Source organism: Panthera onca, chromosome B4, assembly GCF_046562875.1.
Source record: "Panthera onca isolate mPanOnc1 chromosome B4, mPanOnc1 haplotype 2, whole genome shotgun sequence".
Classification (NCBI taxonomy): Eukaryota; Metazoa; Chordata; class Mammalia; order Carnivora; family Felidae; genus Panthera; species Panthera onca.
Window position 1 is genome coordinate 67,155,791 of NC_138345.1, and position 19,365 is coordinate 67,175,155.

Sequence of the window (19,365 nt, forward strand, 5' to 3'; positions counted from 1 at the left end):
TTACAACAGACAAAACTGACTTAAAAACACTGTAGCAAGACACATAAGGGATTGACCTAACAAGAGGATATAACAATTGTAAATATCTATGTACCCAAGATTGGAGCACCAAAATAAAATGAATATTAACAGACTTAAAGGGAGAAATTGAGAGTAATACAACCAGAGTAGGGAACTTTAACACCCCATTTACATCAATAAATAGATTATCCAGACAGAAAAATCAATAAGAAAAGTATGGCTTTGAAGACACATTAGACCAGGTGAACCTAACAGATACATACAGAACATTCCATCCAAAAACAACAGAATACACATTCTTTTCAACTGCACAGATCATATGTTGGGTCACACAATAATTCTCAATAAATTTAAGAAGGCTGAAATCTTATCAAGCATCTTTTCCTACCATAATGGTAGGTATGGAAACCATAATGGTAGGAAACTAGAAATAAATTACAAGAAAAAATTCTGGAACACACACAAACACATGGAGACTAAACAATAAATGGGTCAAGTAAGAAATAGAAGTGGAAATCAAAAAATACAGAGAAAAATGAAAATGAAAATACACTGTCCAAAATCTTTGGGACACAGCAAAAGCAGTTACAGAAGGTAAGTTTACAGTGATACAAGCCAGCTTCAAGAAACAAAACAAATTTCAAAAACCTGGTTCTACACCTACAAGAGCTAGGAAAAGATGATTAAATCTCATAGCAAGTGGAAGGAAGGAAATAATAGAGATTCAAGTGGAAATAAATGAAATAAAGACTAAAAAAAAAAAAAAATAGAAAAGAGGAATGAAACCAAGACCCAGTTCTTTCAAAAGATAAAAATAATAAACCTTTAGTCAGACTCATCAACAAAAAAAGGGAGAGGACATGAATACATACAATCAGAAATGAAGGATAAGAAATAACAACTGATTCCAAGGAAATACAGAGGGATTATAAGAGAATATTATGAAGAATTATATGCCAAAAAATTGGACAACCTAGAAAAAAATGGATAAATTCCTAGAAACATACAATCTTCCAAAACTGAATCAGGAAGAAACAGAAAATATGAACTGAACAATTATTAGTAATGAAGTTGAATCAGTAACCAAAAAACTCCCAACAAACAAAAGTTCAGGACCAGATGGCTTCACAAGTGAATTCTACCAAACACTTAAAGAATAGTTCATATTTATTCTTCTCAAACTATTCCAAAAAACAGAAGAGGAAGGAAAACTTGGGCCAGTACTACACTGATACCAAAACCAAGGACACTACAAAAAATGAAAACTACAGGCCAGTATCTTTGATGAACACAAATGCAAAAATCCTAAAAAAAGATATTAGCAAACTGAATTCGACAATACATTTTAAAATATCATTCACCATAATCAAGTGGGATTTATTCCAGGGATCCAAGGGTGGTTCAATATTCACAAATCAATCAGTGTGATATGTCACATTAACAAGAGGAAAGATAAAAACCAAATGATCATCTCAATAGATGCAGAAAAAACATCTGACAAAATGTAACATCCATTAACGGTAAAAACTTTCAATAAAGTGGATTTAGAGGGAACATATGTCAACATAATAAAAGCCATATATATGAAAAACCCACAGCTAACATCATATTAATGGTAAAAAAATGGTTAAGAATGGCAAAAAACTGAAAGATTTTCCAGTGAGTTCAGTAATAAGACACAGATGTCCACTCTTACCACTTTTACTCAACATAGTACTGGAAATCCTATGGCAGTGATCAGACAAGAAAAAGAAATAAAGGGCATCCAAATTGGTAAGGAAGAAATAAAACCATCACTACTTGCAGATGACATGGTACTACATATAGAAAACTTTAAAGACTCCACCAAAAACCATTACAACTGAATGAATTCAGAAAAGTTGCAGGATGCAAAAGTAATATATTGAAATCTCTCGCATTTTCCGTATACTAATAATGAAGTAGCAAAAGGAGAATTTAAAAAAAACAGTTCTATTTATAATTGTACCAAAAAGAATAAAATACCTAGGGATGAATTTAACAAAGGAGGTGGAAGGCCTATACTGAAGGTGATAAGACATTGATGAAAGAAATTAAAGACAACACAAATGGAAAGTTATACCATGTTCATACACTGGAAGAATTAATATCATTAAAATGTTCATACTACCCAAAGCAATCTACAGATCTGATGCAATGCTATCAAAATACCAACAGCATTTTTCACATAAATTGAACAAATAATTCTAAATTTGTATTAGAACCACAAAAGACCTAGTCAAAGCTTTCCTGAGAAAGAAGAGCAAAGCTGGACGTATCACAATCCTAGGTTTCAAGATATACTACAAAGCTATTGTAATTAAAACAGTGTGGTCCTAGCACAAAAACAGACACATATATCAATGGAATAAAATGGAGAGTTCTTGGGGCACCTGGGTGGCTCAGCAGGTTGAGCATCTGATTTTGGCTCAGGTCACTATCTCATGATTTGTGGGTTCAAGCCCCGTGCTGGGCTCTGTGCTGGAGCCTGCTTCAGATTTTGTGTCTCCCTCTCTTTCTGTTCTTCCTCTGCAGTGTGTGCACACTCTCGCACCCTCTCTCTCTCTATCTCTCTCTCAAATAAACAGTTAAAAAAAAAAAAAGAATCCAGAAAGAAACCTTCATTTATATGGTCAATCATCTAATGACAATGGAGGGAAGAATGTACAATAAGGGATAAGACTGTCTTTTCCATAAATAGTGTTGGGAAAACTGTACAGCTACATTAAAAAAAAAATGAAACTGGACCACTTTCTTACACCATACACAAAAATAAACTGTAGATGGATTAAAGACCTAAATGTAAGACTTGGAACCCAAACAACCCTAGAAGAAAACATAGGTAGTAATCTCTTGGACACCACCCTTAGCAGCATATTTATGAATGTCTCTTCAGTCAAGAAAAACAAAAGCAAAAATAAACTATTGGGGTTACATCAAAATAAAAAGCCTTTACGCAGCAAAGGAAACCATCCACAAAACAAAAGGGTAACCCACTGAATGGAGAAGATATTTGCAAATGACATATCCCAGAAGGAATTCATATTCAAAATATATAACGAACTTATTATACAAGTCAACACTAAAGAAAAACAATCTGATCAAAAAATGCATAGAAAACGAGAATATACATTTTTTTTTTTAAAAAGGTATACAGATGGCCAAAAGACACATGAAAAGATGCTCAACATCACTAATCATCAGGGAAATGCATACCAAAACCACAGCTAGGAATCACCTTAATACCTGTTAGAATGGCTAGAAATAAAAAGACAAGAAATAACAAGTGTTGGCCAGGCTATGGAGAAAAGGGAATCCTCCTGCACTGTTGGCAGGAAGTAAATTGGTGCAACAACTGCAGGAAACAGGAAGGAGGTTCCTCAAAAAATTAAAAATAGAAATATCAGGTGATCCAATAATTCTACTATTGGTTATTCACCCAAAGAAAACAAAAACACTAATTTAAAAAGATATATGCACCCCTATGTTTATTATACATATGGTCAAGGTATGAAACAACCCAAGTGTCCACCAGTAAATGAATGGACAAAGAATATACAGTATTTATATATTATGCAGCCATAAAAAAGAATGGTACCTTAACATTTGCAACAACATGGATGGACCTAGAGGGCATTATGCCAAATGAAATTAAGTCAGACAGAGAAAGACAAATATTATACGATTACACTTATGTGTAGAATCTAAAAAACAAAACGAAGAAACAATAACAAAAAGCCCAAACAGACTCTTAAATATAGATAACAAAAGGTGGTTACCAGATTGGAGGTGGATGGAGGGATAGGAGAAATAGGTGAAGGGAATGAAGAAGAACAGACTCACAGTTATAAAATAAGTCACCAATGTGAAAGGTATACCTGAAACTAATATAGCACTGCATGTTAATTACACTTCAACAAAAAAAATCAAAACAATCCAAAAATGGGAAGTTCACACTGGAAAATATTTAGAATCGTCAATCTCTTGGGTTCAAATACTTAGTGACCCTCAACCTACAATATTATGGGCCCAAACCTACATTAATGCCTGCCACATAATGAATATTTATCAAACTAAAAAAGAACCACCATTCTTGAACCATTCATTTTTGTAAATCATCTACTGGACTCTAATTGGAATGGATTACATACTCACCACTACAGTCTACAGATCTCTACAAATAGAAGTATTAAGTCAGTGGGCATAGGCATTTAATTTTTATTAGGCAGAACTGTATTCTTTCCGAAATGAAGAAAAAATATTTACACTTCCATCAATAGTATACAGTATTTTTAATATAGATATTAAATCAATTTCCCTTTTAAATCTGTCTTATTTGCTCAATTCCATGGGAAAAGCACAGCACCTACATTTACAGCCTAAACATTACTCATCCTATGGTACTGTATTACAAACATGACTTTCCTGTTTATCTTAAAGGGGAAAATGTATACATAGTCTTAACAAAAACAAGAACAAAATCAGTAAGGATAACAGAATAAAATAAGTAAGGGGAATGCAGGCCTATTTTATAAAATCACTCAGACTATATATACATACTGTCAAATACCCACAAAGGCTAATATGTTACCCTGAAAGAAGGCACAAAATATATAACCGTTTTTCACATTTACCAACTCCCAAAGGACATCAAAAATTTGGTTCCGCTTTAAAAACTGCTGCCCATTTTTGTGATGAGAATAAAAGTAGGCTGAATCACTTCTCCTACTCCATTATACCTTGGTGTTGAGATATTAGGTAGATGACAACTTAGAAGGAACAGAAGGATTAATAGGTTGATAATCATAAACTTCTACGCAAACTATATTAGGGTAATAAGTATTTTTATTTAAACTTTAAAAGTTGATGTCAAGAAAGCTAATTTATTATGAAAATCATTAAAGAGTTATCTATTCTTTTTGTGTATCAGAAGCTCATAAAACTTTTCTCATACTCCAGCTGACTTTCTATCTTTAGATGATTTGACCATGCATGTTATCAGTCTTTGAATCTAAATTACTCCATCTAAATCAGATATCATACTAGAGTTGTTGCTCAAACAACAGTGATTTTTTAAATAATTTGTCAGAAGTAACTGCTGAAAACATTTTACTTAAAATATCCATCAAGAAAAACAAAAGAAGGGGCACCTGGGTGGATCAGTCAGTTGCCAACTTTGGCTCAGGTCATGATCTCCTGGTTCCTGAGTTTGAGCCCGACATTGGGCTCTGTGCTGTCAGCTGAGAGCCTGGAGCCTGCTTTGGATTCTGTGTCTCCCTCTCTGCCCCTCCCCCGCTCACTTGCCCTCTCTCTCAAAAATAAAATAAACATTAAAAAAAAAAGAAAAAAGAAAAAAAGTAGAGCACGCAGAATTCTGGTAATGGCTCTATCATCTAGCAGTTGATGAGGGATGTCCAAAGAAAGTAAACATCACTACATCTAGGAATGGTCTATTCTAAAGTTAACTTCTTTTATCTTTAAGTCTTCTTTAGAACAAGATAAAGACTACTAAAAAAATCAGTAAGCCAATGAATATGTAACATTATTAGTAAGAGAAAGAAGGAGTATAACCATTTACCTCTAAAGGAAAGTGAATATCAGAATTTTTGACCAGGAAGGCATAGCAATATATAGCTTCCTCATTATTGTAATGAGAATTCCACCATAAATATAATACCTGCTCAATAAGAACTTGCAAGTGGATCCCAAGTGGAATTCAGTATATCCATGTAACATTTTAATTTCATATAGGAGTATCTGACTAAAAGTTAATAAATTAACAAATCATTCACCTATTGACTGTGTCCATCTAATTGAGGCTGATGGAATATCATATTTTGTTTTTAAACCTAGGTCTTGTTCTAGCCATATATTTTAAAGGGGCTGCTAACCTTTTCAACCACTAAAATGAAGTTATAAACTTTGAAACTCTGCTGCTAGATAATTGTTCTGCTCAATCTCTAATTAATTCGTTTGTTCATTCTTCAGTCCACTTGTCTATCCATCCATCTCTCCAACTTCTAATCACACAGTGTGTCTACCATTAGACTTAACATTGGAGCCCCTACACCTGCAGTTGGCCATCAGAATATATTTCACTTTCTTCCACCATCTCTTTCTACTTTCTAATGCTCGAGAAGAACCCCAGCAGTGAAAGAAAACTTCCTTTTCTGCTTACAGGAATGAGGGGATACCTGTGGAACTCTGTGAAGACTGTTAGAATATGCAGATTATAATCTACTATATCAGACATGTATATCATAGAAGAGTTTAATTGCTCACTAAAGTTATTTATTTTACCTGGAATGTAGATGCCACTGAGTCGTATATAATCTAAAATGGTCTCACAGTATTTCTGCTTAGATTGCATAACAATCCCAACTTTTAATTTCCAGAAAAACATCATCAACATTGTGTCAAACTCCCTTTTTCCTTAAACACTTTTACCCTCGTGTCTTTGCAAATGCTATTCCTCCTTCTGGTGGTCCCTTCCCGTCACCTTTCCCACCCTTACCTTCCTCTGTATGCAAGCTTCTACTTATCTCTCAAATTGTAGAAAAGTTAAAAGTAAACAAAAAGGTACTAGAAGGTACTAGAGTTAGGTTAAGGGACCATTCTGAAAACTCACCTGTATCTTGTGCAAGTAGTGTTCTGTCCTGATGGAGCTACTGGTTTAAACGTGATGTGTGGGGAAACCTGGGCTGATAGCAGAAATCCCAAGGCAAGAATAATGAGTGCCACAGTGGTACCTTTAAAAAAACAAAAAAAAAAAAAACCCAAAAAAAACAAGTTTTACATCAGAGAATAGTTGGCAACATTATTTCAAACTAGACTGGGTTTTCCAAGACATATCTCTGAAAAAACACCTTTATCTTCATTGGAGTATTTAAAAAAATGTTCCTAGTAAATATACAGATTATCAGAAAAACTCACTAGCACATTCACTGTGAAACAAGAAAACAGTGAAATTCAAAGCAAATATATTTGCTAGCCAAGCAGTAGACTGATGGTAATTTTCTTAAATAACCAAAAACCAGAAAACATTGGATTTTTGACAGTCTCAAAAGCAATTAACATGACCAGCATTACTACGTGCCCAAGATGTCAGAAAAATGAAAGGCAATAGATTCGCACCACATGTTGCTTTCATTGCCAAGAAAATTGTTCTAATGGCATTCTCTCATGTAAGACCCCAAATCAGTAAACTAAAAACATGCTGAACAATTCAAAAGCAGCTGAAATTCAGAACATTTCTTTTCAAGGAAGACGAGCTTTCTTTTTTCGTGACTTTAAGGTTCCAGAGATGATATATCACATGCATTAATTTGTCTTTCCTGTTGGTATTTGGAAGTAGAATCTTTGATTTTAAGTTGTAGAAAGAGTGATTAAGTGCATCACTTAAAAGGCTCACTTTTGAGACCCTTAGAGACATCCTGACAGTAAAAAACAAAGTTTTCATATTTGACTATTGTTCTAGCCACTGTGAGGATAAACAAAAAAGAGTCACAAAAAGGAAGAAGAAAGAAAATATGATTGCAGTAATTTGGACAATTAATTGGAGTGGCGCAATGAGTTTAAAATATGGAATTTAGGGAGGGTATTTACATAGTAGTAAAGTTTTTACTGATTAAACTGGGAGATAATTTAAGATATGACCCAAAATCCTATTAAACGAATGGATAAAAGAAGAACGTTAGGGAGCACTGTGGAATGCAATGGGAGTATATAATGGCTGGGGTGTATGTGTTTAAGATACAGGGGATGGGTCAAATTAAATCTGTGGTTAATTTCCAGCTCTGCCGTTTCTTGACTCTTGTGATCTTGGGCAAGGCCCAAGATCAATTTTGTCTTCTATAAAATGGGGCTTAGTGAAAATACTTAACCTTGCAGAACTGCAGTGAATTTTATTTTATTTATTTTTTTTTTTTATTTTTTATTTTTTATTTTTTTTTTATTTTTTAATATATGAAATTTACTGTCAAATTGGTTTCCATACAACACCCAGTGCTCATCCCAAAAGGTGCCCTCCTCAATACCCATCACCCACCCTGCCCTCCCTCCCACGCTGCCCTCCTTCCCACCCCCCATCAACCCTCAGTTTGTTCTCAGTTTTTAACAGTCTCTAATGCTTTGGCTCTCTCCCACTCTAACCTCTTTTTTTTTTTTTTTTTTCCTTCCCCTCCCCCATGGGTTTCTGTTATGTTTCTCAGGATCCACATAAGAGTGAAACCATATGGTATCTGTCTTTCTCTGTATGGCTTATTTCTGCAGTGAATTTTAAATGCCATACTCAACTTGAAAGATTTTGGTAATGCTATACCATGTATTTGGTAATACTATGTCATAAGAAGCAGCAGCAACACACACTCAAAACTGTAGAAAAAAGTTGAAGGAAGGGGAGGCCTGAAGGGGAGATAGGAAGTCCATTTTGCCATACTGGGCCAAAAAATGCCATGAACCTAAAATCATAGTTTGTTTTCCCCTTGTTGGCTTAAACTCAGAACTAGGAATAGTTTCAGGAGTTTCTTTTCTGAAAAGACTATCAGAGCCCTGAACTAGGAAAATGAAAAGAGGTCTTTTGGAAAGAGAGGAGATATACTGGGTCTATTATGAAAATCATCCCTCTCTTTTCAAATAAGACAAACCATGATATTTACTGTAAATTTGTCTATCAAAGAACCTAGGTCCTTAAGTGTTTTTTTCAACCTGGAAACTTTGATACTTTAACATTGTAAGGAAACAGGATACTTTTCTTTCATCGTGTTTATCAAATAATCAAATAATTTACAAATGAAATGTAAACTCTAGATGGTGTACCTACCACAGACTCACGTACTTCCAACTCTAATGCCTAGCACACAGCAGATCCCTACAAGTATTGGTTGAATGAAGGGACCATAGTGCCACAGACTTTTGCAATATTGAATATTTTTGAAGAAAACAAAATCTTCAGACTATCTATGAGGTCACAGGGTTAATATGGTACATATTTGAGTCAAGAGTTCTGCAATATGTACAACATATCTCTTGCATCTATGCCTGAAAAGGTCCAACTTACCTGCAAAATATGGTGAAAGGACCATTCTAGATACACAAAATTCCTAAAGAGCTGAAGGTTTAACCCTTCTTAAGTGCAAATTTAATTTTATCTTAATGCATTCTGGATGACAATCTTTTTTAAAATCAATATTATACCTTTCCATTCTTTATTACATATAGCAGTGTTTTTCAGTCCTGATTTCCTATCGGAAGCAAATGCTTGGGATGTACATAAACCTCTGAATCAGTCTTCAGAAAATGGGGATCAAACATTTGAGTTTTAAATAGATCTCCAGGTTACTGGCATCACATATGTTTGGGCATAAATTATTTTATACATATATGTGATATATCACATATATCATTGATATATCACATATATGACTTGTAAAATAAACTTTCAAGATGATAACCTCCTTAAGGGAAGGAAATGGTATCTTTAACGACTTCATTTATGGAATAAATTTTAAAATGATCACGTACTCCTGTCATATATTCATTCATATACCTTTAAGGCTTAAAACTACTTGAATTATCTATTTCCTTCCATTTAATAACTTACAGATATCTTAGCCACTTGCCAGTATTCAAATTATAGTTATTGCCTGATGAATCATTACTCCAACCCAGATTTAAGTCCAATTAAGGAAGGCCTTAGATATTCTCCAGTGTTCTGTGCACGTTGGGTATATTCTTTATATTTTAAAAGAAGAATTTCTCTTAACTAAGTATACTGTGAAATTTTTGATTCTGATATAATTTTCCTAATAAAGATGTTCTTCACAGAAAGTGAAGTGTGTTGGATAAATAACATGCTCAAAAATATCAGATGTTATAAGTTACATTAACTACCTGATGCAAGGCTGGATAATTAATAAATACTTAGAAAAATAGTAATTCCCCTTCCCATGACTCTAATAAAGCACACTTTGTGTACACAGGTATCTCCTGGGGAACCTGTTTTTTTTTTTTTTTTTTTTTAATTTATTTATTTATTTTGAGAGAAAGAGAGATTACAAGCAGGGGAGGGTCAGAGAAAAAGAGCACGAGAGAGAATTACAAGCAGGCTCAGTGCTGTCAGCACAGAGACTAACATGGGCCTTGATCTCTCAAAACATGAGATCATGACCTGAGCCGAAGCCAAGAGTTGGATGCTTAACCAACTGAGCCACCCAGGTGCCCCTGGGGAACCTGTTTAAAGTACATGCTCCAGGGGAGGCAAACCATAATAGACTCTTGAATACAGAGAACAAACTGAGGGTTGATGGGGGTGAGGGAGAGGCGGAAGTGGGTGATAAGCATTGAGGAGGGCACTTGTTGGGATGAGCACTGGGTGTTATATGTAAGCCAATTTGACAATAAATTATATTAAAAAAAAATAAAGTACATGCTCCAGACCCCGTCTTCAGAGATCCTAATTTAATAAATCTGGGATAAGGTCCATGAATGCATATTTCAAAATAAGCACCTCTGGTAATTTTGATGGAGACAGCCTCTGAGTGATGTTTTCAGAAAGATTCTACTAGCAAGATCCTTGGGGAAAAATAACAGTGTTTCTGGTTTTCTGATTAACTACAGTAAAGCTACATAGATACAGACCTTTTATTAAAAGAATCAAGAGGTTGTCTTTAAATCTGTAGTATTTACAAGAAAGACTACTTCTCTGACCAAGCTCTAAGGTAAGAATACCATAAAATGTCCTCCATTTAAAATTACTCATGGACTCTATATTTTATATTTCTTTGTATAAAGAGTTCTTTTGTCCAGGTCTAGATATGCATAGTGTATTTGTTGTAATTTTTAATGAATGAGTGCCTATTTAAAAATTATTTTGATTTAACTTTTCCCACTATTTTTAACCCAATATGATAAAATAAATCAGGGGTACCTGGGTAGCTCAGTTGGTTAAGCATCTGACTCTTGCTTTTGGCTCAGGTCATGATCTCAATGGCTTTGGGCTCTGTGCTGACAGTGTGAAGCCTGCTTGGGCTCTCTCTGCCCCTCCCCTGCTCTCTCTTTCTCAAAATAAGCAAACTTAGAAAAATAGATCATATAAAAATGCAAGACAGGGGACAAAATCAAATCAAAGATTTAAAAATTCTAGGCTAATTTTAGAAAATTTTAAATAAAACAGTATTCTAATAGCACTATAAGAATATTTATACCTACACAAAAATGAAAATAAAACATTTAAATAAGTATATAACTTATAAGTGTAAGTATATATCAAAAACACTGAAATAAGTATATAAGAATCAATTGGTATCAGGAAGGGAAATGAGCATCTACTGGAAGGGTCACACTGGAGTAATACTAATCCACTAGCAAGGCTGTTGAACAGCAAGTTTTCTTCTGAATGTGTAAACTTCCATTTGTCATTAGGTTCTACTGGGACCTATTAAATCAGTTAAAAACCAGAACTGCATGAAACAGTCCTATTTACATGTATATGTACAGGTAAAAGGGGAGACCTATGACAAGAAACTAGGCCTTCTGGGGCACCTGGGTGGCTCAATCATTGGGTAAGCATCCTACTCTTGACTCCGGCTCAGGTCATGATCTCATGGCGCATGAGTTTGAGCCCTGTTTGGGCTCTGTGCTGACAGAGTGGAGGCTACTTGTGATTCTCTCTCTCGGCCCCTCTCTTGCTGGCATTTTCTTGCTCTCTTTTGCTCTCTCTCTTGAAATAAATAAACTAAAAAAAAAATAAAAACTAGGCCTTTTACCTCCTAATCCACTGTAATATCTACATCATCACTTTAATTGGCAACATAACAAGGAAATCAGGTGTTTACTTGATGTAATATCTCTTTCATGCCAGATCAATCAGTGCATGGTTTTAGTAATGTGCAGAGCTGGGGTGTTGGTGGTTTTGGCTGAAAAGAAATCAAGGCAGGAAAGAAAAGTGCCTATGGGTTGCTCATAAAAACCAGTACTTGAAATCTCTTGGTATTGTCCCCCCAATTAATGGTCTTAATACTTCCTCTTAATAGCCAGGGATGGGCTCTGGAAATCCTTGGAGCAGAGTACCTACACTGAGAGGTGAAACATGACATCAGCTAGAAGGCTTCAGGAAAGCTCCTGGATTCTGACGATGCATATTGGTTTCACATTATGGTTAAAACAACAAAGAATCACTCTGTCAATAATAATGCTGTGATAGCTAAGATGTGCTAGGCACCTTACTGTGTCAGGAAGAGTTTCAAATGCCATACGTGTATAAATGTGTTCAGTTCTGATTAAAACCCTATGAAGTAGGGACTATAATTAATTGCATTTTACCTATGAGAAAATGGAAACTTGCCCAAAGTCATAAAATTCCAACCCAAGCAGTATGGCTTTAGATCTACAAAGCCTGAAAAACCTGAACTGATAAGAAAATGTCTCATTGGAATACAAGAAATAAAGGGACCAAGGCTACCAGAAAAAATGTTTTTCCCTGCTCTCAAAACCAGCAGTTTTCCCCAGATCTCAAAAGCCAAATTTAATCAGAAATTCTATTTAAAAAATAGACCTCTGGAAGTAGCAGTTAATGGAGGCCTTGTTGAAAAGGAAGGGTAGGTATCTATTTAAAAATGTTTAAAGTAGCTTTTACCTCTTCTTAGGGTTGATCTGAACCTCAGAAGTCAGCAACCCCAATTTCTAATCAACGGTAGGAATTTATTTTTAGCACATCACTATCTGATGGTCATCTATTCTGTTCAGAGTTTACCATCCTAATGAGGCAGCCGAATTCATTATTGGAAAGCTCTATTAAGAATATTTTTCTCATATCAAGTAAAAATTATGCCCTTATAACATCTATCATCTGCAAAAATAAGATTCCTCTCAGGGCACCTGGGTGGCTCAGTCAGTTGAGCTGCCAACTTTGGCTCAAGTCACGATCGCATGGTTCGTGGGTTCGAGCCCTGTGTTGGGCTCTGTTGCTGACAGCTCAGAGCCTGGAGCCTGCTTCAGATTCTGTGTCTCCCTCTCTCTCTGCCCCTCCCCTGCTCACATTCTGTCCCTCTCTCTCTCTCAAAAGTAAACAAACATTAAAAAAAAAAAAAAAAAAAAGAATAAGATATCTCTTAGGTCTCCCTTTAGTCTTTTTTCCAGACTAAACACTTCTGGTTTATGTGTTTATGAACACATAAGTGTTTGACAAGTTTATGAATGGATGGTTTTTAGCCTCCTTGTCCTTCACCTTTCCTCACTTGCCCTTCTGCTTCCCTGTGTACCTGGGCTGTTGTGATTACCTTTGCCTCTTAATCAGACCATTTTTGTTCACCTTCCCCTCAGTTCAACTTACATGACAGACTCAAGTCCTCCCACTGGTTAGGCAAGAACAGAGGGTAGAAGCATTCCACTCTTCCTTCTGGAGGCAGGGATGGCAGAGACTACAAGTTCCTAATAACTGAGGTTGCAGCTCAGAATGTATTTTCTCATTAAAATCTGGGATGAGTGCCTGAAGCAGTGCTATTAGATCAGTGTTTAAAGGTATAATTTGGTCAAAATAGAAGTTAGCTCATGCTGGCCTGGAAACTTCACATTTTAATGAAAAAATCTTTTCTTACTCTAATAAACTTATAAAGGAGTTACTGGAGGACAGATAATTGATAATTAGCAATCTGTATGTATGAAAAAAATAAGAAAAGTATATGATACAACAAGAGAAGACATTGGCAAAGATGGGTCTCATCCTGTCAAATGAAACAGGCTTTGTGTTAACAAAGAAATAAATAATGAAATGTACAGAATTCAAAGACAAAAGATACTTGAAATGAGAAAGGCTTTGTCTTATTTAGGTGTTACAGAAAACACACTTAACCAACCAGAATTTACCTTAGAATTTGAGCCTGATTCAAACACAAAAAGTCTGCCCCTGCTTTGTGAAGAAATTATATGGTTCTAACACTATATTGCTGAAAGAGCTTTGGAAAAAAAAAAAAAAAAAAAAAAAAAAAACCTCCAAATTTACTTCCATATTATACCAAACTTAAAAATAAAACATGTTTAAAAGGGAGTTTATGAATATCAAATTGTTCAAAGAAGAACAAAAAAGCACCATTATTCTTTTCACTTTTGTACCTTTGAGCAGAACTCAAAAATAACAGCAGCAGAATGTTACCCCTGTAGACTCAAATTGTTCTTACAATTCAAGTTTCTAGTCACATTCTAGTTACATATCATAATATTAAGTTCTTTAAAAAAAACTTTTTGTGTAAAAAACTCTATCATTTGGCTATGAGAACAAGATCATAAGTAGCATTGGTATTGTATTTTGGAAGGTGAACTTGCCATCATTAGAGAAAAGTTTGTAATTGAATTCTTCATCCAGTCACCTACCTGCTAAGCTCCCAAAGGTAAGCTTCCTGCGGCCCACTTTCTCAACAAGCCAGACTCCCACGAGTGTGAAAATGAAATTTGTGAAGGCTGTAACTGAAGCCAGCCATATCGCAAGTCTATCATCTTCAACACCAGACATCTGCAGAATGGTTGCACTGTAGTACCTGTGAGGAAAGAATGAAACAATTGTTGCTGATAGTTATTCAAAGAAACAATTATTCACATAGAAAAATATAGTAGATCTAAAAAAGACCATTAAGAGCTATAGTAATACCATCAAGTTAACATGGGAATCCATGCAAAGTGTTTAAAGGATCATAGGACAGAGATTCTGCTAAGATAAATTTATCTTGAACTTTGTATAATCAAGAAAAGATACTCAAGCAAGAGGACAGAGGGTGGGACACCTGGGTGGCTTAGTCAGTTAAGTGTCTGACTCTTGATTTTGGCTCGTTATGATTTCATGGTCATGGGATCGAGCCCTGCATCAGGCTCAGAGCTGAGTATGGAGTCTTCTCTCTCTCCCTCTCCTTCTGCCCCTCCCCTGCTTGCACACATCCAGGTATGCATGCATGCACTCTCTCTCTCTCTCAAAATAAATTAAAAAAATTTAAAAAAAGGACAGAGAGTTGAAGGCTTTAAAAGTGAAATATACTCCAAAACTAGGGGCAGTGGCAACTGGTAGCTTCATTATGACTAAAATGCTAATCAAGGATAACTCGAAGTCCATGGAATGAATTAGAAGTCATCATACATTATAAACTTATGTACTTAAAAAGGATAGACTTGTTGCATATAATACGTCAAGTGTGATATAATGGCAGAATTCTGGTAGAGGAATATCCTTAAAGACACAAGAAGTAAGAATGTGTCAATTTATTTGGCATTTTGTAAGGAGATGAGACACTGACATGACATACATGAGAATGGTTTTGTGGTTCCTAGAAAAGTATAATCTTTGGTGAGGGAAGTCTCTAGCACGATCTACATGATTAGGCTCTATAGACTAATTTTATTCTAAATGAATTTACTGGAGACTAGCTCTAATAAGCCATAATGCACAATAGGAGATACCTCTGGTACATTTAAAGAAGTCAGGTTTTTTATATTCCTTTTCTGATGAAAGTATCAGTAGTTAAATCAGAAGATTACTTTAAAGCTATCCTAAAGGGGAGCCTGGGTGGCTCAGTTGGTTACGTGTCCGACTTCGGCTCAGGTCACGATCTCACGGTCTGTGAGTTCGAGCCCTGTGTTGGGCTCTGTGCTGACAGCCCAGAGCCTGGAGCCTGCTTTAGATTCTGTGTCTTCGCCTCTCTCTGCCCCTCCCCTGCTCATGCTCTGTCTCTCTCTGTCTCAAAAATAAATCAAAACATTAAAAAAAATTAAAAAAATAAAGCTATCCTTAAAACAAAGGAAGCAAAATATTCCTGGTGAATCACCTATGAAAAGTGACAGAATTCAAATCTTTACCCAAACCAGATAGTGGGTATCCAAGCTAGATATTTCTACAATTACAACCTACAGTTTCCAGATATTTATCAACAGTTTCATAGTATTTCAAAAATACAATCTGTTTTAAATACATTTATGTTTCAATGATTTATCAATGGTTTGCTTCTACTATTTTCTCAAGTTAATGATGATATTCTTATGTAAAACATTAACAATGCAGACTCATTCATCTTAATAAAAATTTTCATTTTTAAAAGTAGTAAACCGAACTTATAAGTTATTATGCAACATGAAGGATGTGTTTTGCTGATCACACTAATTATGCCAACCATTTTAAGATTTTGAGTTCTGACAGCAGTTGTAAAAAAGAGATATTCCCAGTGGAATTACTTCCATCATCATGAAAATTGTGAACATTTTGCAGTCACAGTGTAAAGTGATAATAAAAGTTATGAAAATAACTCATTCCATCTGAATACTGTTTCACAGTTTCCAAGTTCTACCATATACATTCTCATTTTCGTAAAGACTTGTGCAGCAAGGTCAGACCTATGTAAAACCGCTGAGAAATTAACATCAATAACAAATCTAGAAAGGCAGAAAATAGAAGCACTGAGAGAAAATTCAAGTATTTAAAGTCAAAGAATTTGATACTTGCTATGCTATTCTATTACATTTCAGAGTCGTCTTGATATTTAAAAAATAAAAACAAATATATCACACAAAATAATTCTTGAAAACAGACCCATGAAAAGAACAACAGATTATTTTGATGTTTTCATTTTGATACAATAAAATCCATGAAATTCCAAACATTAAAAAGGGAAATGGCATCAAAGTAAACTGGTCAGTGTCAAAATTTTACTTACAATGAAAATGTTCCCTAGGTATGTAAGAAAATTTCTTTTACAATACTTAACTTTTAGAGGCAGAATGTAACCAAATAGTGGCCTGGGAATCAGAAACCTCCCTTTAAAATGGAATCTTGTGGTAGATTGGCCAGGTCAGGAAACATGATCATTTGTTCTTTTAATGTTTATGAGTATCTACTGTATAAGCTACGTGAGTTACTAAAATCCCACAAATATATTATTGAGACCCACTTGCTACCTTCAAGAAACTCACAGAATGAAACAGAATAAAATTGAAATAAATTTAATATCACAAAAAATTTTAGTCACAATGTGGCATAAAGGATAGACCAAACAATTTTATTTGATGTGGTATGTTCTTTGATTTTCCAGGGAATTTAATGTTTGAGTTGAGTCTCAGGGAATTCATAGGGGACTGCCAGCAGGTGTGAACATCTGGGAGGACACTGGTGGTAGAGGAAATGAAATGTACAAAGAAGAAAAGTGCAAAGCACATTGCTGGACTCACAGAACGTCATTACCTTACCTTGGCTAACACAAGGTACACAAGAAGGAGAAGTATGACATAGGCTACAGAAGAGTCTATTGTCACAGGGCCTTGACTGCCAGCCCACATGTGTGGGTTTTTTTTCTCTAGACAATGGAAAATCATAAAATGGGCTTTAAAGAGAAATAACACAATTAGATCTGTTCTATGGAAAGCTCACTCCAATGACAGCCATGTAGGCAGACTGGAGGCTGAATGAAACAAAGGTATATTGTTTTGAAGTGTATTTTAGGTCATTACACCGGGAACAGGCACCTGTAGATTGCTGTGACAGCAGGGTGCTGAAATTCATGGATGGCCTTTTATCTCCTTGTCAACAAGCACTGTAACTTCAGCACACACTAGATCTTTTTCTGGATGGAAGTACCTCAAGTTTTATCTTCGTTCTTCCTTTCTTGGAACATGGGTAAATGTATTAGTTTTTACTGTTGCCATAACAAGCAACTACAAGGTTAGTAGCTTTAATGAACAGCAATGTATTATCTAACAGTTCTGTAGGTCAGAAATCTGATGTGAGTTTCACTGGGTGTCAGGAGGCATTCTTTTTTGGAAGCTCAAGGGAAAACAGGTTTCTTTGTCTTTCCCAGGCTTTAGAAGTCTCCATGTTTGTAGTCTCCTGGGGTCCCCTCCTCAATCTCAAAACCAGCAAAAATGGTCAAGTGCCTCTCATATCACTTCACTCTGATGTCCTCTTCTATATTTAAGGACCTTTGTGAATAAACTGGGGCAGCTCTGATAACCCAGGATAATCTCTGGGTTTAAGGTAAAATGACAAACAGATTTAATTCAATCTGCAACCTAATCTCCCTTGTTACATGTATTGTAACATATTCATAGGTTGTGGGGTTAGGATAGGCGCTTTGGTTGTAGGGGGAGGGCATTATTCTGCCTATCCAGTAAAAATGTTATTAAGCAGTAAAATAAGCAAAAGGCCAACAGAAGGAAAAGACAAGGACATTCACTTAAAGGGCAATCAGCTTCAGAAAAATTCAGGCAATAACTATATTCTCTTTCATAAGGCAGGGGATGACATATTTAGGGCAGAATAATTTATGAGCCTAGTTTTTTAGTCAGCTCATGGTGAAAAGATACACTGAATTTACATTTTAAAGTGTGTGAATTCCAATGTTTTTGGAAATGATGCTATCGGCCAACCATTTATAGAATGGACTACCACTGTATTTGCAACCTTCTAAGCCTTTATGTAGTAGTCTGAATGTTCAAGGGACTGGGTATTTGTTTAAAAGCTGCACAAAGCATAAGAGAGTCTTCTTCATAAAAGAACAATATGAACAACTGAAAAAAGGCTTTCTTTCCTTTTTAGACTAAAGTAGGGATGCCTTCCTTCTCTTTTCAAAATCATTTTATAGTATCTATCAGAGGGCCTATCATCTTTTTCAAAGACTCCCTGGGAAACCTTTGGTCATCTCACACATGCCAGCTTTTCCCCAGAGTGAAGTTGAAAGGCCTGAGGGCAGTGGGCTCTCAGAGAAGACCAGCTTCACAACTCTGTGTGGACATTTAAGAACACAATGGCCAGACTATATGTGCATTGCTATGTCAGAGATTATTTGAGATCCAGCTTCCAGTTCTGAATCTTTAATCTGAATAAAACAAAACAGCTCTAGAAAACATCTAGGCTTTGATAATGGCAATCTATCCTAATGATGATGTTAAACTACCAATAAAATGAATATGTGTATTTTACATGCTTAGCAATATATATATATGTATATATATACATATATATATATATATATTACTTTCCTTTGTTCTATATTTGAACAAAGCATTTCCTAGTCATTTCTGAAAAAGGTATTTTTTTTTAACTCCTTGAAGCCATACCTGTCTTTTTCACTATTGCCAGGACAACAGATTTAACTTAAACACAAGAAGTAGGTACTCACTAGTTGTTGAATTTATTGAATTTATCTACCACCAACCTTCAAAAGGGAATTAAGGATATTCGTAATAAAAATCACATGATAGGGCCACTAAAACAAAAAGACTAGTAAGACAGGTAGAAGATGAAGATGATTATATAAAAACTTTGGCCACATAATAACTACAAGTTAGCTCTAAAATGCC

At 35.2% G+C, this 19,365-nt stretch overlaps 1 protein-coding gene across 1 annotated transcript in view; it reads right to left on the minus strand.

Annotated features, from left to right (window-relative positions):
• SLC2A13 (solute carrier family 2 member 13) overlaps positions 1-19,365 on the minus strand; it is a 381,521-nt gene that overhangs the window by 128,952 nt on the left and 233,204 nt on the right. The window contains exons 5-6 of the mRNA XM_078449949.2: positions 14,407-14,570; positions 6,668-6,788 (exon numbers count right to left, since the gene is read on the minus strand). Coding sequence (XP_078306075.2) covers positions 6,668-6,788; positions 14,407-14,570 — 285 coding nt within the window. The remainder of the gene's footprint in view (positions 1-6,667; positions 6,789-14,406; positions 14,571-19,365) is intronic.